The 25,643-nt window shown below is 41.0% G+C and overlaps 1 protein-coding gene across 1 annotated transcript in view; it reads left to right on the top strand.

Annotated features, from left to right (window-relative positions):
- The window catches only part of uvrag (UV radiation resistance associated gene), a 103,069-nt gene that overhangs the window by 63,599 nt on the left and 13,827 nt on the right, over nucleotides 1-25,643 (top strand). The window contains exon 14 of the mRNA XM_030068716.1: nucleotides 18,197-18,288. Coding sequence (XP_029924576.1) covers nucleotides 18,197-18,288 — 92 coding nt within the window. The remainder of the gene's footprint in view (nucleotides 1-18,196; nucleotides 18,289-25,643) is intronic.

Raw genomic sequence — 25,643 nt, 5'->3', positions numbered from 1 at the left:
AGTTTGCAACCTGCAGTTCTCAGAATATGTAGTTGTGCATGAAATAAAGCAATTTATGGTTGACTTATCCTTAAATGACACAGTTTGAGATATTCTTTCAACTCCCCACCAATTGCATTGGGGCAGCGTGGCTCAGGAGCTAGAGCGGCCTTTTGGCAATTCGAAGGTACCTGATTGGATCCCTGGCTTGTCCAGACAGCATTTCGAAGTGTCCTTGAGCTAGGTACTGAACCTAACTGCTCCTGATGCTTCTTGGCATCTTGCATGGTAGCCTCTGCCATCATTGTGTGTGTGTGTGTGTGTGTGTGTGTGTGTGTGTGTGTGTGTGTGTGTGTGTGTGTGTGTGTGTGTGTGTGTGTGTGTGTGTGTGTGTGTGTGTGTGTGTGTGTGTGTGTGCGTGTGTGAATTACTACTTTTCTCACTTGTATTAAAGAATTTTCACCACAGGATGAATGTGAGGTATACACTGTAACTGACTTTGAGTGGTTAGTAGACTAGAAAAGTGTAATAGAAAATGCCTTCTATTTACCATTTTACCATAATAAGCAGTGATAACTATTAGCTGTTAAGTAATTTTATTGCACTTAATTATACTGGTTCATACATGGAGGCATCAGTGGGGATTAGTGTGTAAACTATCTGTTCTCCTGGCCAAGGGAAAGCAGGATGTAGTGAGGGCAGAGCAGGAGCTGTGTCAGGAAAAAAACAACTGGCCCACCGCCCAGTGCTACTGAAAGCATCACTATTGAGAGATAACATATATGGATAAAAACTATTCTTCTGGGCTGGAGAAGCAGCTTGTAGGAATCAAGCAACCAGCGGTTTTAAGTATCTTGTGGTTCTCTGGAACTTCTTGTACCAGCAATCTATTAACCAAACCCAGCCCGTAACATACACCTCTCTTTGCCCATGGATTTTCTCAGCCTCATTGTGTGGTCTTGTTTTCCATCACAAACATTTGTTGCTAGCTACATCATGCATCCAGTGCCACTTATTGGCCAAGCTTGGTTGTTGGTATGATCTTTTTACAGCCAGAAGCCTTTTCCATAGTTCCTGTAAATAGATATTTGCGTAGTACTGCTGCATTAGGGCGTTTGTGGAGCTGGTAGTGAGTCCTGTGGTACAATGCTAACAAAGTGATAACTACCCAGCCTCACCTTCTGTTCCTTGTTGATTTGCAAGAAGAGTGGAGTCACTGGATGCTAAGGAGCTGTCCAGAGCAAACCACTGCACTGGCAAGAGTGGTCTTTTTCAGTCTGTGCGTCTGTCCTGTCTATGAAACGGAAGCCCTTACTCAGGCCTTGGCTAGTTGCGATTTATAAGAGGGTCTGGCACCACAGTTGTAAGTCTATGTCACAGTCCTGTGGTTTCCAATTTAGGGTGTGTGTACGTAGTGGGGCCGTCAGTGCTCTGCGATTATGCCTGAGCTCGAGGGTTTTATGGGAATTCCTCTGGACAGCCACCTATGACTTTATGAAACACTTAAATCGTCTAATTGAATTTCCACGTTTTGAGGTTGGTAGCTCAGGGTTTGTCTATCACCGCAAAGAGGTACCAGAGGAGCTAGTTCCACTAAATATATGGGTAGAGGTAAAGGCTAATCCGTGTGTTTGTGTATAAGTGAGCAATAGAAAATTTCATATGTGCAAAAGTATTATGTTTTCATTGGTTATTTGAGCAAGGACCAATGTTTTTAGTTTCTATTAGGGAGTCATGCCAAAATTTTATGCCAGTTGCAGAGATTGATGGGAAGTAAAACACCACTAGGCTGAGAAGGCTGAGAGACCAGTAACATTTTTTTTTTTTTTTTTTTTTTTTTGTCTCATTACATCAGACTAAGTGGGTTGGCTTTTTTAAAGAAAAAAAATGCATTGGCTACTGAAAAATGCCTTCGGCCATTTTTCAAGTTCTAGCGCAAGATCTTGTAGATTATGACAAGTGGCATGTTGCATTCTCTGTCGTTGGCGTATAGCAATTAATATGCTCTAATGTGGTAATTTTCTCATAGTATCTATCAACCTTTTCCTCACTGTCTGATTGTGGCATTTGTTGGCAAACTGTTCTGAACACAAGGAGTTTGGAAAGTGTTGGCTCCTCTGCTCCATCATTTACTCAATAGTGTGACTGCAGTTTCCAGCTGGTTGGAATTTGTAGCCAAGACCTATTTGTTTGGAGTCTGTTCTCTTGTTGTCTCACAACATGCTGGACCACTCTGCTTAGGTACAGAGGCCTCTCTAAAGTCCATCTCACTTACAGATAATGCATCTCTTCCAACTGAAGTCAACTTCAAAAGCCAAGTCCATACAATAATATCTTAAGAATGACTTTTTTGGAGGGGGGCTTAAATAAAAGGAAAGATGAAAATCCATCAGGTATGTCAGGTTAATTAAATTACTTTTTTTTTCTCCACAGGAGGTTGTATCCCATAATCTTATCATACCTGTGTCATAGTGTGTTTAAATGCCTGCCATTTTCATCTTGCTCAGTCTGTTGTTCTCTGGGTAGATTAGAAGGAAATTGGACTGAGGAACACAAAGAGAATTGTCTCTGCTTGTGCGCTTTTTTGGGTTTTTTTTGTCAGCCAAATCTCCCCTCTTCATCATATGAATCGGCAGAGGGCAGAGACCGAGTATATTTTATGTCAGCAAGTTTAGAAAAACTTGTTTTTCTAGTTAATTCATCACAACCTTGTGTGCTGTCATATGGGTGTTCTGGGGTAGAGGCGTTCCATCATCTGCGCAGGCCTTATTCCGCCTCAGTGACATTAAACAGCTCTTGGAATAAAACAATGCTGGCCCCATCTGGTCGATATTTGAAAAAATATCAACCATCCTGGTTCTATGTCAGGCCTCCTCTCCAATACTGTTCATGCTTCCATGTGGATCTCATTACAGCCCCTTGACTCTGGCCAATCGGCAGCTTTTCATCTGACTTAACACACAGCGGATTTGGACCACAGAGCTCTTTCAATGGCACTCATCGTCCAGCAAGACAGTCGGTGTCTCTTTTCCCTAATTTGGCTTCCTCCGAGTTTATCTCAGCTCAGGTCTCTTCTCTCTAGATGTCCTGGCAGTCCAACACTCCGTCCATCAAATAAAATCTCACCTCATTAGCGTTGTGTCTCATATCACCCCTGATGTCAGCCTTCATTACTCCACAAGGAGGAGAGGATATGGGTGGGGCTTCCTTCACTGTCATGTCATCATATCTACCATCCAGCCACAGCTCGCTCTTTATTAATGAAGCGTGTGTGATGAGCTCAGGCCTCTTGTCCCACAGCCCACATAATCGTTTCACAGTTATTGGAGAAGAGGGGCTAAGTGGCTAATGAAAGCAGCTGTTAAATAAACACCAGCTCAAGTTTAAAGGGAGGCTGGGAGGAGGGTTTTTTTTTTTTTTTTTTTTTGCTTTTCCTTTGAAAATAATTACAGTAAGCTGCTTGCTCAGAATCAGAACAACCTTTAATTTGCCAAGAATATTATATGTACAGGGAAACCGACTTGGTGTGCTTGAGGCTGAGACAACAAAATCCTGTAATGCAAAATTCATAGAACTTGCTGACACAAAAGATACAAGAACATACAGGACTGAACATACAGTATAGTGCAAGAATAGACTATACAGTAGGCCATACATTCTCAACCAGTCTATACACTCTCAGGCTTAAAGAACTAGCCTTGCTTTAACAATTTTAGGCACTTTAAAAATCAGTTTAATTTTGAGTAGGTGGTGGTGAGCTGATCAGGGGGAAAAAAAGTCAGTTTCCATGAAAAATAAGCTTCTAACATATAATATCCTGTATTTAAATTCAGGTTTATGTGTAGGGGGAGGTGTGTGCAGAGGGTCATGCATCTCAGCTGTGTTTATTGTTAAGCTCCAAGTTGTTGCTCAAGCACTATGACGCCAGCCGTGCATCTCTCTTAAGTTGTAAGTGGACAAATTATTTTCAATGCTGTTGTCATCTCCATGGAAACAGACCATTTTTGGGTTAAAGTATGTCTGAGCCAGATTGCAGGCCTGTATTTTGTAGCGTAATTGGGATCCTGTCCACAAAAACTGTACCATGCCTTAGCTCAGTATGCATCCAACTACAAATATAAACACAAATGCACATGTTGTAATTATATTATGTCAACGCATGTGTTTGGCTTTTATGGTGTTGGCTCCCTAGCCACACACCATCTGCCACACACAGCAGTTGGGAGTACACCCTTGTTCTTCCCTTGGTTTCGAAGAGTATTGCTCCTCTCTGGGGCTTTAAAAAACTGAGGGGCCGGCGAAGTTCACCTGTCAGCAGCCCTGCCATGATTCATCACCTCCATCCCTGTTGACAAGGAAGTCTGCTCTGCTTTCTCCACCTGCCAAACTCAAACGCCACACAAACTGGCCAGAATCTAGACCTTACAATTATGATTGTTGATTCCAGCTCATGAGCAGAGCCTAGTGAGCAGTTGTTTTGATTTGTTTTGGATTGGTTATCTATCATTTCAGTTGGCTTGAGATTTATTTTGTCATAACTCATGCAAGCACAACTTGCACTTTTCATCATCGTCTTAATTTATTGAGTCACTGATACCAAGGCAGATGATATGGGATAGCTAAACATGTGTTTAATGTAATGTAAAAGTGTAAATTATTTGTTTACTTTGTTGTCAACATAAGAGCCAAACAGACCTGTATTCCTGAGTAGAGGCCAAAAGTTGTAAAGAGATCATTTTCCTTGCCTTAAAAATTCTCTGGGGAATATACCCATTATATAGGTACATAATTGCACGTTTTGGCTTGAACATTCAATTCAATTCAGCAGTGGCCCTCTTCCAGCTCATTAGAGAGTTAGAAACCACATATACAGCCTCACACTCTTTCCCTTACTCTGAAATAATGGAATCTGGATGGTTGGCCTCCAAAACTGTATGGGGGGAAAAAAACTATCAGGGCATGTTTTGTGAGTTGGATCAAACAATAGCTATTTGTATCTTGTTCATCTTTCTACCTCTCCCTCTCTCCTCCAAGTATTGTTCTTATTCTCTCTTGTCCTTTAGGATTAGATCAGGCTTTTGAATAATCTGTTTTGCCAATTTTTATTATTAGTTTTTTTGTTTTGTTTTGTTTTGTTTTGTTTGTTTTATTTATTTATTTATTTTGTAGAGTTTCATAACCAGGTCTACACATAAAGTGCATCAGTTTCAGAGGAAAACAATATCATGGGTCTCTAATCTGGTACAATCACATGGTATAATCCTGAATGGAAGGGGATACCTTTATAGTTAATATTAAAATATATAGAAGTACAGAAAATGAATCTAATCATTCAGTCATAGGTGAACAAATTAGGGTCTGTGATTAGTTATTATGCTAAGTTGGTGAGTTCAGTGTGGGGTGAACTCTGGTCAGCTCTTGGTCTGGAGACATTATGAGCTTGGATTTGCCAGTCTGGTCTGAGATTACGCCTTCTTACCCGATTTAAAACAAATAAAGCAGCAAACACTCAGCATGGGAGTTTGGCTACAAGTATTGTATTGCTCTCTCGGTAAAATCAAATATTGTATACATTAAATTGCATCAGACAAATCCACCAAGGATTGTAATGACCGGCCCTGATTCTAATTGATTATTATGAAAAAAACATTCTTTGTTTAACTATGACTGTGTTTCTATTCCAACCACCCCAGCCCATTGGCAGTGTAAAGAAAGTTTTAACGTCCTTAACACTACGCAGGGTCACAGTTGAACAAACCCAGATGACCAGGGAATGCTCCAGGCCCTCCAAAGTAAACCGGACACGGCCTATAGTCTTCCCTTACCGTGGCAGGTTTTAATTTGATACTTTGAGGCAATGGAAAAGAAAGCCAAAGGATTTTTTGTTCTTTGTACATTGCACTGTTATGCCGGTTTCAATCATCCATTGCCTTTACATAAAGATTATTTTCATGTACTGCTGTAGTTGTTGATGTCCTTTTGCTTTTTGCTTGATATTGTAGTTAGTTCACTGTCCAATTTATGACTCATCAGAGTTTACGTAGTGAGATAATGAGTCTTTGTGTTCTAATATGTTTCTTTATCGAGGTTGAGTCAATACTATTATTTCCTTTTTTTTGCCAAAAACAGCAGCACTCAACCAACTTTGGGTGTAACATAAATCACTTCTGTTTATTTTCATCACAGAAATCTTACAGTAGGTTAACACTGTCTTGGCCTTTGCAAGTGCAACATGTGATGAATTCTGTAATTACTATTACATGTGAAATTCTTGCGCTCCATTTTTCACACATGCCCTCTGCTATTCTCACGTACGAACTTGCAGAGTTAGGAGTTGTTCTTTCTGAGGCATAATGTGGAGTCAGTGTTCTACGCCACTAGTTCTTGGAAAGCTGACCACAATCTCAGAGCTGCATGGTGCTCAGGCAAGGTTGATCTGTCAGCTTATGACTATGAGGCCTGCTAATGCTTAATATGTTCATAACCCTATCCTGATGGCTCTACATGGCTCACAGATACACACAAACAAACATCTAGAAATCTGCGGAGACTCAGACATTCATACACGTACACATAGGGCGTATGCCCACTTTAAAACATATATCTCACAAACATAATCCTTCTCTATGTGGATATATAAAACACCTTGTTTTCCAAATGATACTTTATCCTCGCCAACCCAAATTCCAGTTTAATGCTGCGTATTTTATCCTGGTAGAGTAGCGATGGGATTTGGCTGGAAATCCCTTTGAAGTCTGTGAAATATTGGAAGTCTGAGCTTTAATCTGGGGCTCTCTGGTTACTGTTTTGATAGGGCATGTATTTGGTCAGTCAGTTGTACTGTAGCCCAGTAGCTGTAATGTCAGTATACTGTTACACACTATTGTTGTTCATTTTTCTGTTATATTTACACTTGATAGACTGTAGCTATGAACAAAGCTGAAAGTGGTTAACAGTGTTATTTGTCAAATGCTAAATTTTTCTATTTTTATATTCAGTCAAAAAGTGTAGTCACAAGAAATAATGAGAAATAAGTGGCTTGGCACCCAGAATATTTATTCTCTCTCTCTTCGTTTCTGGTCATTGTCTCAATCACACATTTGACTTGCTACAATAAACACACATAAATTATCTGGATAAATAGCTCTCATTCTCCATCACATTGATAGCGGGAAATTTGAAAATTCTTGGTTACTTGGTGAGAGCAGCAAGAATGTGTGTGGTGTGCCAGCCCAGGCTTTCCCTGTGACCTCTGATCCCTTGGTAATACTAATACAAAACCTCAGTCGTAAAGCCATCCATAAAATAAAGAGGAAAATAAAATAAAACAATATCCCCATTCAGCACGAGTGGAGGAGAGTCAGAGAGAAATTGTGGCTAGCCTGAGGCCAGGACAGACACCTGCCCACAAACCGTATATTCATCCTTCCCAGGCATACTATTTTCCTAGAGACCTTGTGGAAACACGACACACGTTTTAAAAAAGATTTCCCTTGTTAAACACCGCAACACTTTTATTCCAAACAATAAAATGACTGTGATCAGACTCTGGCAAAAATTTAAATAATGTTTTAATGGTTATATTTGGCAGCGTTTTTGAAAAAGCATACTACAACTAGAGCAAAGTTTGTTGTGCTTATTGAGGAACATGTTAATATATCTTTCCATGCTTAGGAGGGAGACATTAGACCTGAGTGGCGTTTTAGGCTACCTGCCCATTCCCTCCAGTCACCCATCACATATCCTGTGCCCTTGGCTGTTTGGCTCTATTTGCTTCTCAGACCACGAAAGTTTGTGGCTTCCCTCAAGAACAAGTTCCGTCTGCTTTGAATTTGGAACTACAAAGTACTGCATTAGCATATTCTCCTAGGTTTGCCTCATCCAGTCAGACCAGTCCTTGTGAGGGCTGTCTGTGGCTCAACATGCAGGATTGATGATAGTCCTGCATGCCAGTATTGCTAACAGGAAGTTGACTTCACTGCTCTGACTTCACCAGCAGGGTCAGTCTGGGTGTTGGGTTACTTGACTGTAATAGCTTGGCTGTAGTGTTACAGTGGCAGGGGTCATTAGCCCTTAGGGGCAGACTGAGAACGGCAGACCGGCTTTTCCAATAGGTGTCACTGTAGCACACCAGTCACATTGGTCTCCTCCACTGACCAGCCCATACACACACACACAGACACACACACACCAAATAACCCCCTTATGAAAGGATCTCATCAAGGCTGTAGGCAGTCCCCACCTCCGACCCTTCCTCCAGTGATTGGGGTCAGTTGGGAATAACACTGGTCCCTTTTCACCGGTGGTCTCCATAACTGAATTTCCCATTCATCTGACACAGGCTTTCCCATAATTATGTAAATCTGTTGACTGAGTTTGGCGGCTATACGATACTCAATAAAGTGGAACAACAAGTAATGCGACGGAAGAATCTGGTTTGAATTAGGGTTGCGTTTGGATCTGACTCAAGTGCAGTTGTGAATATACCACACCTGTGTTACATTACCACAGTGTAGAAGAGAGGGAGAAAGGAGAGGAAGACAAGGGCGAGTAAGGGACAGAGAGAGAAGATAATGCTAAGTAAGGATGGCAAATGAAGTGGTGGAACTTAGAGTAATATTAATAAGTTTTATCATGTGCTTATTTGAAATGGTAACAGAAATATTCAGAGGAAATTAGATTTCACTTGTTAGCATCTTAGTATGTACTGTGTAATCAGGTAATACACATGGGCAGTTGAGTTTGACGTTTGCTTTGGTTCTCAGACACCTTACAGTGATACTGTAAGGCAGCTGCTAAAGTCAATAACTTAGTCAAATACCATAATCTTGAACAAACTGCTCCCGTGTCTAGAATCTAATCTTGTAGAGGTGTGGATATGTTTATAATAGTGAAAAGCTTGCTTGGCTTCATAGCCTGCATATGCTGAGAAGAGTAGAAGACCAATTAATGTTAGAGGGACAGTATATAAGATTTTCTTTACTGTTCCATACCACAAAATGACCACCAAATACTTCTGGCTTTCAAATCTCACACTGTATCAGTTCTCTGGATGGGAAATTGGCTCACATTTTCATTTACATCAAATGACAAAATCCAATTTGCTATTACATTGATTTGCATTGTGACATAAGCCCTCTTTACTAGACTTCTCTGTTGGATCTCTTCTATAGTTAGCTTGTCCACTCCTCTCCTCTCCTCTCCTCTGTATTGTGAAAGTGACTTTATTGTTTATGTCAGTCACAGGCCACTGTAAGCTGTGCCAGAATCCTGAAAATGTTGCAATTCTTTATTCACCTGTAGAGGCTGGTGAGAGTTAGATTAGTTACAGTATTACTCAATGTCTCCTAAACTGTGGTTTTTAAAAGATCATAACTGCATAATAGTTTTATCACAGCATTGGTGGACAGTAGCTACTTGATGTGTCCCTGGCAACTTAAATGCCATCCTTTGTCAGAATATTTTAATTGAAATGGATTTACCTGGTAGCTTCCAAGCTTTGAAACACTTGACATACCTTTCACATACTAATCTCTCCACACATAGTGTTATGTCCCATTGTAACAATGATATAGCTTACCTCTTTGGAACTTATTTCTGCAATTAAACTTTATAAAAAAAAAAATGGTAGTATTTTGTTGTACTGTGTTGATCACTGCAGAGAAACCCTTTTTTCACTTGCCCTCTCCAAGGCTTGAAACCAGAACTTAGAGTTGAATAAATATCTCTCTTATTACTAGCTCACCCACCTACCCATTCATTGCCCTTCAACCTGACTACCGTATGGTGCTGACATAGGTTTAATTTGGTCATTTCTACCCATGTACAAAATCTGAGGAAGTGATCCCAAGTCCCCTTTAACTGAAGGTGAGGAATGTGAAATTGCATTTTAGTCAGTCGACTCTGTGAGGCAACCACAATTTCATGTAAAAGTCATGATTAATGTAACAAGGTGGAAGCTGTAAACTGTAGAGCTAAATGTTAAGTGAAAGCTGAACATGAGAAAATAAATTTGGAAAAAAAGTCAAGTATGACTATTTACACCATTTGTCAGAGACAACAAGATTCTTCACACACAAAATATGTGGGAAGATTTCTTCTGTGGTGAACAAAAACTGGTGTTTATGAACCCTGCCTCTTGGTTTGGCTTCCAGACTTTATGATAATGACCGTGGCATTTTCTTCAAAGCCAGAACAGTGCTTACAGTTTGAAGGCAATGAATTTCTTTCGTGAAAAAATTATATGACTATAACCAGACTCGTACAGCATTTCAGTCCCGGTCTGTATATTTATTGAGATACATGAAAGGCTGCGGTGATTAATCAAGTTGGTTTTCATACCCCGTGTTCTACCACATGATTGTTGAGGTTAGATTGCACCATAAAGTGTTAGGTTTGGACTATCATTGTCCAATACAAAGCTGTTGATGGAAAATGTAAAGATACAAGACAATAACTAGATGTGATAGTTACAAATTCATGATACCAAATTAAATTAAATTAGGTTGCACAGATATAGTGCAGAATAGCCTGTTGAATATTATTTCTATAACCAAATACATACATAATACAATTTTTCTGTGAATCTCACAGTTGCCCTGTCCTGGTGGTTTTCTGGGGTCTCATTTGTCATGATTTTCACACATTTTAAAATCTACCCATTTACCATATTTGTTAGAAATAGTATTCAAAACCACATCAGCCCTCTAATATCACTGCTGTGGCCAAACATTGTGTGGCCTATTTTATTTTTTATAAGTTGCAGTTCCAAATGTCTCATCCTGGACTTTAAGAGTTTGATTTCTTTCTGGTTAGAAATGATTGTCCTTAAATTATTGTTTTCACTTGATGTCACAGTGACCATCTGCAGCCATTTTGTTTTGGCCATTTTGCATCCAACCTGGTGAACATTTCAATTTAGTTAATTTAGCTGATGAGTGAGTGCTTGATGGGTCGGATTTCATTATTTGCTCAGAGCAGACCAGATGGGTGCAATCATGAAAGCACCATGCTGTAATAAAATAACCGTTTCAAATTCTCCAGTGAGCTAGAGAACGCTTCCCAAGGAGGCAATTACATTAAACATGATTAATTTTAAGTAGTGGAAAAACTAGTGAAGGTATAGTACATCAATGATTATGTCAAGACCTGAAAGTACGAGCAACCCAACAAGAAATTTGAAGGAAGATGTTTTTTAGACAGATATTTTACTTCTCTAGAGGCATCTATATATATCACTATGGGGAAGATAGCCAGAGCAATTCCTTTTGTTATCCATCATGGATGCATCAGAGCTCACCGATCGTGTGATTTTATGGTTCCAGTAAGTGTTTTTGTCCAGTTTTCACCACATGCATTATTGTTTTGGCTGTATTTCCTTAAATCTGTCATGTAAACTAACTGTCTTCTAATGAGTCAGTAAATGTTTCAGTATGTCAGTGCAATGGTAAAGGTCTTGACCTTAGTTTTGAGGAGTAGAGTTTGTGATCAGTTCCTGACATCTCTGTGGTAAATGCTGGCGTGGCCATGAGCCAATCTAATTGCTGCCTTTTTGCACATTTTGTTCCAAGTAAGTAAAGCGGCTTTGTGTTAGGGATAACAGTTTTATTTATACATGAATGAGTTTCATGAGTCAAAGCCAAATTTGTTAAATCACCCTCTGGTTAGTTAGTGGTTTATGGCTGACATATCGTATTTACATCTCCTAATGTTAGCAAAAGTAATTAAGGGACACTGTGAGTTTACTGGGTGGCACAGTGGCTCAGTGGTTAGCAAGTCACAGCAACAAGGTTGTGGATTTAAATCTCTGATCTGGTTCTTTCTGTATGGAATTTGCCTGTTGTCTTCTCATGTTTGTGTGGGTTTCCTCCCACAGTCTAAAGATTTGCAGGTCAGGTGAAATGATTATTCTAAATTGCCCATAGGTATGAATGTATGAGTGTATTTGTCTGTTAATGTACTATCCCTGTGATGGACTTGCTACCTGTTCAGGGGGTGAGTGTATGCTAGGATAGGCTCGAGCCCTCTTTGAAAATGGATGGATATGTAAAGTGGCCACTGTGATGCACATTGTACATGACATTTGGAATGGCATATGGCATATCCTGGAGTAATGACAATGCAAACATCATGACTTGACCAGGTGTCAAAGTGCTGTGGCCTTGGTGCCACAGCTGGGTTTTCATTTTAATGGCTAACTTGCAAAGTCAAAATTGTCAGTTGTCAAAAATCAATGAGTGATTAAAATAATAGTTAGACATAGTTTTGTGGTGTGGTAAGGTTTGGCTTATCATCGATATTTAACATGAAAATTATGGCCTCTGTTTTACAGCTTGGCCACAATGTGACAACGCCAATGCTGTAATAATTTTGGATGAGTGAAACTGTTTAGTGAAACGTCAAAACTGTAGACCAGAAAGTAGGCGCAGTGTCTGTAAATATGACTTTGTAAATTGTGATCCATGTCAGCCTGCTGAAGTAACGGAGTTGTTTATATCCTCAAAACTGGACTCAACCTTCTAATAGTTGGCCCTATAACAGGTATGATGGCAAGTAGAACAGAAGCTGTCAATCGAAAGATTTTAAGGTTCATATTACGCTTGTGGCTTACATTACTGTAAACAAGACTCTTGAAAATAATTGGATAGAGCTGCTGTTGTGTGCGTGGCTTGTGCTTCAATATAAAGGGTCATAAAAACAAAAAAGGATGAAAACAAAAAATATGCATGTACAAATAATACCCAGACAAGTTCTGACAAATGTAATGACAGAAGAGTATATCTTGACCTGCTTCCATGTTGAAGGACCTGCTTGGTGAAAGTTGGTGTCGGCTGCTTAACATGAATAATCGCTGGCAGCAAAAAGGTTTGCTAAAACTGTGCTAGTTCTTAGCTTAATAATTTACCATTTCATTTATAGCATTTGAGCATTGGCACATTTTCAAAATAATTGTGTTTGGCACCTGTCAGACAGACATTCCCAAAAGGCACAATGCTGGAGATGCCCATAATCTGCCTGCACAGGCCAAGAAACAGTTACCAGTGTTATCTGCATGTTTCACTCGAAATAACATGCATAACCTTTAACAAATCGCCCATATTTGACCTCTATGGATGCACAGTATTTTCCAGACTGATGAATTTCACATGAGAAAAAAGTTTCTGAAGTTATGCCAAGGTAATTTTACCTAAGAGTGAACCACAGTTTTTGCTAATGCATCGGCCTCTTTTGTATAATGTGCTTTTGTTATTATTATTATTATAAACAATAGTAAGAGCATAATTGCTGTTTTAGTATGCTCTTGTTGTTAATGTAGTTACCAGTGTAGTGAGACCAGTATGCAGGTCACTAATATACTTAGTGCCCTGCTGAGCAGACAATATGGACCTGATACCGTTCATAGCAGGTGTCAATAGATATTGTACAGGCACAGGCACTCCTCCATAAGAATTTGGCTGAATTAATCTCTACTTTGGATTTCTAGTTTTACATCATGGCTTTTATAGTTTTACCATGGCTTACTCATATGTTTGCTGTTCATGACTCAATCAGCTTAATCTGAGGAGACAGAGCCCTGAAATATTGTCCGTGGCAGGATACTCCCATAGTTCAAGTTCTCTATACATGAGGTCCCTGTATGGAGACGCATGTCTGTGTCAACCACATGGTCTTGGCTGGAGTCTCCAGCCTATGGATTTACCAGAGGGATAGTGAAAGGAGGCACACCTGGACAGGCCTCTCTACAACAAGCTGTCAGAGGACCTAATAAGCCCCCTGATTATCCTCTCCAGGGAGTAGGTGAAACCTATGTGCTTGGGAAAATAAGATTTCTATTTTTACCCAAGTGGACAGAGGCACTCTGATTATAAATCACTGGGTAATTGTCTGAGATGCAGGTCAGACATGCACAGGATACTCCAGGGTTTGATTTGTAGAATTTTGACCTCTTGACACATGAAATTGTACACTCTTCATGAAAATATCCTGCATCCCAGATTTCCTGTGCTGCCCATCTCCAGTGAACACAGAGGACCGCTTCTTGTCAAACAACATCCACGAGCTGAACTGTTGTGATGTGTGCGCTGACAAGTAGCTCTTCCAGAGATCTCACATCATGACCCGATGGGAAGGGACACCTCTTTACCTGGGCCACCCTCCCACACCACGTCATCATCAATCAGCCTCAAAACACTAAGCAGCCCGCCCACATTTGTGGTCTGATCTGAGGGTGATTAGTAGTGACAAATTCAGGGAAACAGTAATACGTGGCATAAGCCAGGCTGTGTTTGTTTAGCCGCTCTACAGAACTCAGCAAAAACAAACAGGTTTTGCCAAATGATGGGTGGCATGTACTGTAAACTGAGTGGTTCCCGCTGGCTCTAGACAGCTTTAGTGTGTTTATGTGTGGTCATGGCTCCAGTGGATTGGCAGGCAAGGGCTGTATACAGTGTTGCATTCTTCTGGCTCTTACTTTATCTTTGTGATGGATGAGGATGCATCCCCAACTTCTCAGTCATGACAAGCTGGTTGCGCACATCCTCTATCCCTCACACGCACTCATACCAAGCCTTGAAAGTCATACGAACAGATTTCCTAGTACAAATGTGCCAAAGCCACTAAAGACTTGAGTAGATTTTGTTGAATAGGTAAACAGGGTAGGGAGTGACCAGACACAAAGGTGTGAGCAGCGACAAGGAGCCCCTGGCCGGATCCATTTCAGTGTGTCATCATGTGAAAGAGCCCCAGTTGGGTGCGCCCCCCTCCCCCTAACTTGGCCCTCTCGCCTTACAGCCACTCTCAATGGGACCTGGGAATTTCTCACCACGATCTGGTTAGCCCCATTACAAAGAGCCCCGTGGCCAGGTTGAAAGTAGACGTCCATACCATTTACACAAGCACGTAAAGGACTCCGCCAGTATTCAACATGAGGATGTATGGGAAGGAAATTGGAAATGACAAGCTCTCTCAAGTGCACAGATTTTGAGCAATTTGTATGATCTTGTCTGGAGTTGTTGACATAGAAAAGGTCAAAGTGATTGGTGCTATGTTTGTTCAAAACAAGAGATTTTTAGAGATCATACAACAGTTTTGGTTGACGCCTGCTGTGCATAACAGAAATCTGTCCAGCCTGTTTTTTAACCTCTGTCAATTACAGCTCATTTCCAAACAAGTGATTGGCTTTAGATGCCAGAATTTACAGCCTCCCACTGAGCTGTTTGTTTCCATCTAACATTGACAGCTTTCTGGGTGCTTGCAAATGGAAATGACATCCAGATTCATGTTATTAAGCTTTCTCACACGTTTCACCCTTGTTTACGACTTTCTCCGTTCTTTTCCCCCCCAGATGAGGCAGTCAGCGTATTTATGTTTTTTTATTTATTTATTTATTTTTTTGTATTTGTATCTCGCAAGCAGGGAAGGAGGAGAGGGGTTGCTGTTTGCATATTCAACAGCTAAGGACAAAGATATAATCCTTTCCAGGACCAAGGCCACAGGCAACATACACTTTGCACTGCCACACACATGTACACACACTTAGGATGTACTCTGAGGAGCAACTTAATGTGGCTTTGACTAGGAAGGTGAGACCAGTTTATGAATATTGACAGATTCTGTCTTGCTAAGTGCTAGGTCAGCTGCAGGGCTGCTGCACCCAGTCTTCCAAACAGTCTGGATGTGTTTAACACACCTCATTGCAAAGATAGTGTGAAGCAGCAGCTCAGCCCAGTCCCCCACTGCTGGTGGCCCTGCTCTGCTGCCAGCCAGACACTTAACTCAAGTGTTGTTGGTGCACACTGGCAGAGATTTGGCAAACGCCTTGGTGAGCATGCAGGTAGAGTTATTAGGGCTCAAGAGAAAAGACAAAGCCAAGACACACTTTCCTTTTGTTGCCCTGTCGCAATGTTGGAGACGTAGGTGGTATCCTGGGCCAGCTGCTGTACCTCTCAACATCCACATGTGTGCCTCCCAGTAAGACCACAGTAATGGAGTGTACTCAGAGCAACCCAGTGATGTCACCCCTCACTCTGTTGTCTTCACCCATATCCAGTTTCTGTGTGCTGCACGCTTAGCACACACAAATTCAGACTTATGCCTGCTCTCTCTTTCTCTCTCACTCAGGCGTGTAATAAGACAGAGGATTGCCATCACACAAACAAAGCAGTTATCACGCACACTTCAGAGCTCAGCCCAGTTCATAAATTTAAATCTTGGGTTTATTAGTTAGCGTTGTGTTAAGCCTCACAGCTTTCCCTGAGTTTCACACAAAGCATACAGTATTTCCAACAAATGTCGTTTATCTTTGCTAAAGCCATAATATTTATTCTTTGCTTGATATCTGATTCGTATCTATACTGTAACCCGTTTCCATGCGATCGAGATTTCCCTTTTTCACATTTGGGCGTAGAACATTCATGGCCCCCCTGCCCGGTGTTGCTATGCTCTTTCTGTTTCTATACTGGTGTTATTGATCTTGGCCCACTGTTTCAAACCCTGTTCCGTTCAGCCCACCCTGTGGACAGCGCTACACCGTCATCTGGTCAGACCCCGAGGTTTACTCTGAGCCATGAATGGATCTCTGTGTTGTTTCCGTAGGTTTTGGAGCATTTCATCACCAGGGGGGTTTTGAGGCGACACCCCTGTCTGACTCCCTCAGTCTGACCTGCTTTTGATAAAGCACCACTCTGATACTGCTGTGACTGTTGTTTCTGTGGCTCCCCTAATAATCCCCGAATAGCTTTTGGGTACCAGGGCACACACACACACACACACACACACACACACACACACACACATATAGGAACATAAAAACACGCTGCAGACATATGAACACTTAAGTGCATGTCCATACCGTAGAGTATTATACACACATAGTTCTGACAGCTGTTCAGACTGGAATTAAAGACATTTTGTTACTGTGCTGAGAGATCTGACAGTCACATACACACACACACACACACTCTTGCACTCACACACATGCGTGTGGCTTGTGTGTGCTCTAGTGGCTACATGGCCCCTGGTGTTAATGCTTATGTGCCACTCCTTGTGCCATTAATCAAGCTTTACAAGAACCACTATGAGCAGCAGCAGGGTCCTGACAGAATATTACATGACGCAAGAAAACGACCAGGATGGATGTGTTGTCAAGACTGCTGATACCAAGAAAACCATTTGTCTCCTCTGTAAGTGTAACCAAAAAAACAGGAATAATAGACCTTTGGCCTCTGAGACTCAATCATTTATTTGTCTGTAATTCCTCTATTATTCTTCCCGATCTGTTATGTGTGTATGAGTTGGCGGTGTGTTATCCTAGATGAGAAGTGTGTTGATGGCATACTGTGTCCCTCTTACTCACAATCACATGCACTTCATCACTAGCTTGGACAGTGGGACTGTGTATGTGTATGTGTGTGTGTGTGTGTGTGTGTGTGTGTGTGTGTGTGTGTGTGTGTGTGTAAAAAGAATGGTTGCTGTGGTGCCCAAGTGGAAAGAAAACAGATGTCAGCTGGTGCAGGCAGTGTGTGTGACAGAGGGGCCGAGGAGATAGACGCTGGACGTGAGGCATGATGCTCCTCTGCTGTTGGGTAATATAGGTTAAATAAACTCTCCAGGACATGACTTCGCTTGCTATGACATTGCTCAACTGTCGGGAAGATATTTCTGGCACCAGAGCTGGAGTTTCAAGGTGGCCGAGTCGATTTCTTTTTTTTTTTTTTTTTTTTTTTTTCCAGTGGATTTGATTCTATCATCGTAAAATAAAGCACTGCGGTGTGAGGGAGGCAGTATCAGAAGCCAAATTTAGAAGTGGGTCTGCTGAAGACAGAGAGAACACATGGGAGAACAAGTAAGAGAGTTTCTAGTGTGCTCTTTTCGGCCCATTTCGTCCAGATGTTTTAGCGGTGAGTTTGGCTTTTCTTGCCACCCGCATCTCATCCCCTGTCTGTCCGCACACCTTACAGATGAGCGCGCATGCCTGTTATTAGGGAAGTATGCCCATTGTGAGTCAAAATGAATAATAGCCTGATGGGGAAAGTACAATTATTTAATGGTGAAAGAATTTTGGCTCTACTGCTCTCATGCTGTTGGTGGTATTTCTTTCTTCTCCAAATGATGTCCAAAAATGGAGAATGCGCATATTGTGCCCAATTGATACAGCACTATGTACTGCATGTGGGGAAAGTTGTTAAAAGCTAATATTATGTGTTTTCTTGTCTTCCAGCTGAGATATCAGCATGGCTTGTCCACCCCAGACCTGCGGCAAACACTACCCAACCTGAAGAATTTTCTGGAACACGGCCTGCTGGTCCGATCGTAAGTGTCTGTAGGCAATATTTCACTTTAGAGACAGAAGGAAAGAGGAAGGTAAAGGCCACAAATACTCCTCCAAGGGTCACCGAAGCCTTAGAGATTGTTATAATGTAGGTGAAACTAATGTCTCCATTTACAGGCATGTTTTTCTTTGATGGAACATAATGATCAATCTGTTTAAAATAATCAAAGCAACCTCATGTTTTTACTGATTGATCATTGAATTGATCGTTTTAATGGTATTATTCAGCAGTTAATTTGATTAAGTATTACCTTCTGTCATTGCTTGTTTTCTCAAATTGTCACCACAGTTTGTAATTTTTAGACATACTGTATGACTAGGTTTTCAAAATAAAATTGAAGTATTATGCTGACAACAGAACGTAACTCCCACACAGCGCCTCACTGACTCAAATAATATGACTGTACCCATGCCAACAGTTGAGAATAAGCTTCCAAAACGAAACGTCACTTTTCCAGTGATGCACCGTTATTTGCACCACATAAAATTATTTGCACCACACTTTACTCGTGCCACATAAAGTGAAAGTGGTCATTGATGAGATTTGCAGCGGCCACTTTGTCCCAGTGAGTGGAATGCTTAGATCTCTCTCCCTTTCCCCCTCTATAGTCTGATGGCCTGTAAGTAACCCTTCGCCTAAAACCTGGGAGTTTGTCTGCGTCAGACTTCAGCTCCACTGCCCTATAAAAGAGAAAGCTGTCTTTGATCTCAGCTCCTCTCCCAGGGTCAGCAAAGGGGAAAATGTGTATTACACACATTAATTGAATAATCTTTTGTTTTGAAAGGAAAGAAGCCATGAAAAGCTCAAGCCCTCAAATCAGCCCTTCAATATGCCTCCCATCCCCCTTCTTTTCAGTGGGAAGTGGAAAGGCCCTAAGATAGATGAGATGAAAGCATGGGTCCACTAATCCTGGGGCGGTATTTGTGCATGTGTGTTTGTGTGTGTGCATTTGTGTTTGTTATTGTTCACATGTGGAGGGAAGTACAAAAAAAAAGAAAAAAAGTAGAGGTGGAAATGTAACAATTCTACGGCTGCTTGCCACAGCCAGGATCCTGGTAGACAACGAGACCTCAGGGACAGGAACAAAAGGCGCTCTGTGTCGACTCATGAGTCGTCAACTGAGAATCATGAAACTGTCCATGTCCTTCTCCTGAGTTGTTGCACGGAGATAAAGGCACATAGGCTTAGGTTATACATACACACATAGGACTGTTATAATGTCCCTATACATGTGTGTACATATCACACACCCATGTGTGTATCTACCGTATTTCGTGTTCTACTTTTAACCATGCTTCATGTGGTTATAAGTGGTTAAATCTAGTAAAGTCACTCACTCTCAAGCTGTTTAAGTCTTTCGTAGCTGGGTGTGTAGTCTTACAGTGCACTGCTATTGAGCCAATGGATACTGAAAATTATCTGGACACACTGTTCTTGTTCAGTTGTATTGCTACACTGACTATTTCTTCAGCACTTTCGTATTTACTCTTTTCTGGCTGGCTGCAGCTCCTTGTTTAAATGTGCTTAAGTCCCAGGACACATCAGGCCAACTTCAAAGAACAAGCACTGACCAAGACCAAGCTTGTGCTCCTTCATGTCTCCTGCTTAAAATTGTCCATGAACACACCTGTCAAACTACAGCTAGTGGCCAACATGCATGTGCATTCTGTGCTTACATGAGAGGAAATATTTCTCTGTGCCTGGAGGGGCCAGTGCTGTAGTCTTAAGAAAAAGAAGCCTCTGGGACTCTGAAAGATAAATAAACAAATTAAAAATTTGCCTTTTATTTTGCCTTAGATTTTTGCTGAATCTGCTCAAAATGATTCGTTACATGAATCAAGAATATGTCTGGTGAGACATTGCAACTTCTACTGGTGTTGTCAGCATGAAGGTCTTTTGCTTGTGGAAAAACTTTTACTGCAACAAGGACTCTCTGGTTAGCACAATATCAGCACAACTGTATTTCCATTTCTTTTTTGTGCCCAATCGTCAAAGGGCAAACTACCAGTCAGAATGCATCAAAAGCATCCACCGTAAACTCAACATGCTGAATTGGCCAAGAAGCCACTGAGGAGAGCCAATGAGGTTTAAAGATGTGGGACACACCAAAGCCTACAGGCGATCATCAGCCACAGACGTCCAAACAAGAGCTGACCTCTCACCGTCAGCTTGGTGTGTCAGTAGCTCAAAGTAATGGAAAATGCATAGCAAATGTTCATTTATTCATGCCAGGTCATCAATAAACTAAAAATTAAATATCACATGTTTCATTACATTTGCTGAATGACAGGTGTTGGTTGCTTTTAGGGTTAGTTATTTGATTGTTTATAGAGCAGCTCTCTGGGACTGTTGGACAGCAGCACACCCGGGAAGAAGTGGGAAGTTATGTTGTGAGGAAACTAGATTTGGGTGAGAATCAACTGGTATATAATGGAAAACCAAATTGGGAGCTGAGGTTGGAAATGACCAGTTATACTTGCATGGGCACTTGTGGTGTAGGCCTGTCCACTCCTCATGAAAAGGACTTGGATACTCCATTTCCTCTTGACCTGCACAAAAAGTCTGTGCAGTGTGGCTTCACAGTGAAGTCAAATGAGGAGGACAGATTCATTTTACGTTACATGCTTCTTTTATTGCTCTTTCTTCTCTCCATATCAATTCCGTCTTCCCGTTACTGCTGCTTGAAAAGCCTAAATACAGATACTATTTCCAGCGCAGGGGCCAAACTTATGAAATATGGATACATAAAAATGCTGCATGGCAGCTGCAGGGAGTTAACCCACAGACTATAAGAGAGGGGCTGATATTCACTTCCTCTGTCCCTCCTTGCCACCTCTTTCTTCCTTCAACCCATCCAAAAAGGGATGATGTGATGAAGGATATCGCCAAGGGAACCATTTCCAAATATGTTCTGGAAATGGTTCCCCCCTCCATGTAGAACCAATGCAGCGTCCAATCTGCACGTAGACCCTTTCCCAAAGCATCAAGATCCAAAGCATGGGAATATAGCTGGTTCATCTATGAGATTTTATACAGACTGGATGGAAAGATTGAGTAAAAGAACGTATAAGAGTAAAATATATGGGGAATGGGGAAACCTTCTCCTATCAAGGGCCATTTCAATTTGTAGAACAGCCTTCAAGAGCCATACAAAATTACTGAATAAAAATTTATCTCAATAAGTGTGTTAATATTTTAATTTAGTTGTTAAATTAACATGCTTTTTATTGGTCAAACCACACACTAATCATAATGCGATGGCTGGAACGACTTCTGTTTGGTGAGGCATCTGATGTGAGATGATAGTGATGGTGATGACGATGATGCTATTCATCGCTGATTTTCCAGTTTTTCCAGGTCTGTAAGTCTCAAGAGTCTTTGCCTTAGTCAGGTTTGAAAAGAACTGCTCACAACGGTGGGCTTTCTCAGACAGCTTAGTGCATGTCTCCCCAGAATGTTAAGATCATCAGGATGTTGTTTCATCCCAGGCCAGAGAGAAAAACTGTAAATTTCTTGTGGTGTTCTTGCAGTGTCTTTTCAGTGTCTTGGAGACTAATTGACACTTTGGAACGTTTTTACTTTGTCTGGCGCTAGCAATTCTGCAGTGGCAATTCTCAGAAATTCTCCTTCTGAATGATGTTCCAGCTTCTTAGCCAGTAGTTCACTCACCACAGAACTTGCCTGCATAACATTGTCTCCGTTAGATTCTTGTGAAAGCTGCTGTTTGGGTACCCAAACTCTACCAAAGAGCGCTAAATTTATCCAAATGCATTTGTCCTTGCAACTCATCCAGTTTAACATGTTTCTAGCTGTATTGGCCATGTAATTGGCCATGATGAGTGCATCCCCATAAACATAGGCTCCATTCAGACAGCCAGTAGAAAGTGGCCCAGGTCTGATTTTTTTTTTTCCTCAAATGTGAGACAGATCTCATTTAACAGCAAAAAACACAGTGAATGTGGCATTTTCAATTCTGATTAGGGCCATTTTCACATATTGTCCTACATCAGATATGAATCTGATTCCTCCTGATGTGACGCTGTGTGAACACTCGCTCACATCACTGCTAGAACAAAACAAAGCACAGAGGATTGCAGCAACAATGACAGGGAGACAGGAGGTTGAAAATTTAACAGATGTATGGGAAGATGTTTTAAAAGCCTTTTTCTGCCCTCTTACCCCCAGCCTGAACAGCTGTTAGCCTACCACAGCAAACCACTCAAGAAATGAATGCCTGGACCACGGTTTCATTCCTTGTGGTGATGGAATCTTGTACAAATTACATTTCTGGTTGTTCAGCAGAGAGTTTGTTGTAAAGGTGGGGTCATGGTACAGATCTGTTCACACTGATATCAGATACAGGTCACATACAAAGATGAATGTGAAGAGTCGAGACAAAAAGATCAGATATTAGAAAAAAATCTGAATTGGGCCACTTTCAATCGCTGTGCAAATGAAGCCATTGGCACACTGGCTTGTCTTGTATTTCATCAACAAAATTTTTTTTGTCAGTTTCTCTTGGAAAGCATTCCACATCAACTTTTCTTTTCTTGACAGTAGCCATGATGCACATACGTGCATGTTTACCCTGTTTTTGACCCTGACACCGGGTTCAGACAGGACAAGGAAGTTCTGCAAAGTGCTGCCCACTTCCTTTTGGCGCCCATGTTAACCGACTGGGCTGTTCAGAGAGGACGCACTGCAGCAGGGAACTCAATGGATGGCTCACAATCCAGAGCACCAGTTTCAGTGTCTAGTGTCCACCTGGAAGGACATATTAGTCTACTATTTTATGTTATTTTCTTTTATCTTAGAATAAAGTAATTGCTATCTAAAACATTTTTCAGTTTGAATTTCTGAATTGCGCCCCAAGCCCCAGCCCAACTTAAACATTCAAAAGGTGTGCGTAGATTGTGCATGTCATTTGTGTAGGATGATCGTTAACCAGCCTGATGACATCTTTGCACTTTTCCAAACAGTACTGGCTCAGGAACTCAGTGTCAAAGCATAACATTTCTTGTGTGTGTGTGTGTGTGTGTGTGTGTGTGTGTGTGTGTGTGTGTGTGTGTGTGTGTGTGTGTGTGTGTGTGTGTGTGTGTTTGGGGAGAGGGGAGGGTATGGCGAAGGACAAGACACAAAGGAAAATGGTGAATTTGTTACCAAGGGAGTGAGACAGACAGTACAAGAAACCAATACTCTGTAAACGGAACAGACCACTGAGATCAAAACAAACGCGTTCAACATGCTTCCATTTGCTCTCCACATCCGTGGAGGGCCTGGCAGAAGTTCATAAGGCCCTAATCCCACCCTACTGCATGGAGGCAGGGCTACATACATGAGGGGAGGTAGGGCGTGGAAAAGCTCCTGGCCTGGCTGATTCAATATAGTCATATTCTTGCTGGCAAATCACGCTACAGCAAGAGGATGCACACTCCTCCAAGAAGGCCCCAAGGTGAGAGAAAAGTCATAAAACCACATAAAATAATTAACATAACTTTTTACCCATTCATGTAAGAGGTGGAATAGTTCCTAAAACAGTGCAGTCTAGTTTGTTGTCTCCACAGTCAAATGTGGGAACATGAATCAGACCAGGACAATCCAGTTGTCTGTTTTGCATGATATCTCCCCTTGCTGCATTCTGGCATTTTTTAAAATTGCACTAATTGGTCTACTCAGGGCCCTACACTGTTTGTTACACTGTCGGATGTTCATATTATATGTTGCCAAAGTTTCAAATAATTAGGTAGACTTCTGTACACATAATCCCTGTGAGCAGAAAGCCCAGACCTCAGACTGCTCAGAATACTAGGTTTCCAGTGTTTGAATGTTTGAGCGGAGAGCGCTCGCGAGATAGAGAGCAGCAGTGGTCGAGTGACCTAGAGAGAGAATGAAAAGAGGAAGCTGCAGTAGCAAGAACAAAACAGTGAATCAGAGAAATGAAATATTATTTTCTGATTAATTCATAGTGATCATGTTCTTGAGCGCAAATAAACACACCTGAATTCCATGTGAATGCAGCCTTAGTAGGATTATGGTTTGCAGGTTTTTTGCTTGTTTGTTTGTTTGTTTTGTTTGTTTGTTTGTTTAAGGAGACAGGAAATAAAACAGGTTGTTTCAGACAGATTATGAACTGAGGGGCCGCGTAATGGGCCAGTATGAGATGAAAAAGGATAAGGAACTGTGAATCATGCAAAGATACTTTAGTCCCAGAATAAAACGTTAGACCTGAGCATTATAGGGCACCTTTAAGAAAGTGATGCATCTCAGTCCTACATTCTGGCACTTTTATAATTGCATTGATTAGCCAAAGTGGGTGGGGCAACACAACGTTTTTTAACTGGTTACTGATTGGCCCAAGATGTGTGTGCATTCATAGAGGACAAAATTTTGCTTTGGGTCTTTTGTTTGAGTTCACATTTTTCTTTGAGGTTATTTCACCAGTGTTTTGGTTTTAGTTGGATAAAAAAAAGAAAACTGTCTGGTACGTAAAACATCCACAGAATAAGTCCACGCTAACTCACATATGGCAGAAAACCCCTGCTGCAGTGGTTTCCAGGGGTTGAAACTTTTATGTGTTGTGCTTCTGGCCACACAGTGACGTGACAGAAGCAATTTTTTCATCAGGTTCCAGTGGCAGAGTACCTGCTGGCACATCACTGATTGCATGTAGCCAGAAGATGTGATTTAACGTGGACTTACTCTATAAAATATGAGGTGGCTGACATTCCACACGTGTTGAAAATTTCAACATAAATACGATTTTTTTAAAAAATAGTGTTGATGTCATGTGAACTCAAAGTCATAAATATAGATTGTAATCCAGGACTGTTTTACAACAGAAATGGTCTCCATACCAGAATCTTAAAGCACAAAAAATACAACACATTACATTAGCAGTGGCAGGCAGCCTGCAAGACAGCATGAAAAATAATAATTTTCATATATATTTTGTAAGTAAATAACCCTAATTATGAAAGTTATGAAGTTGTTATGAAAATGATAGCTCAGTTATGACGTTTTGTACATAATAGCATACACTCCACACATGGTTTACCTCTGGTTAAACAGTCCATGTGTGCATTTGAAACTAACACTGATATACCAAAGGGCTCTATTTTTTTTGTTTTTTGTTTTTTTTGTTTCTACATATGCGCGCTGTTCGGCTCCTAAAGTAATATGCAATATTCAATCCTGTTTATTCATTCATTCATTTCTATTCATTTAGAACATATTTGAAAAAGTCCCTGAACTAAACTTATAAAATTAAATAAGGAGACATAAATTGTTTGAATTTTTTGGAAAAATCATTATCAACATTTTAACATGACGCCTTGA

Source organism: Myripristis murdjan, chromosome 14 (genome assembly GCF_902150065.1).
Source record: "Myripristis murdjan chromosome 14, fMyrMur1.1, whole genome shotgun sequence".
Classification (NCBI taxonomy): domain Eukaryota; kingdom Metazoa; phylum Chordata; class Actinopteri; order Holocentriformes; family Holocentridae; genus Myripristis; species Myripristis murdjan.
Note: the sequence above shows the minus strand (reverse complement) of the source record. Positions and strands in the feature narration are given on the sequence as shown.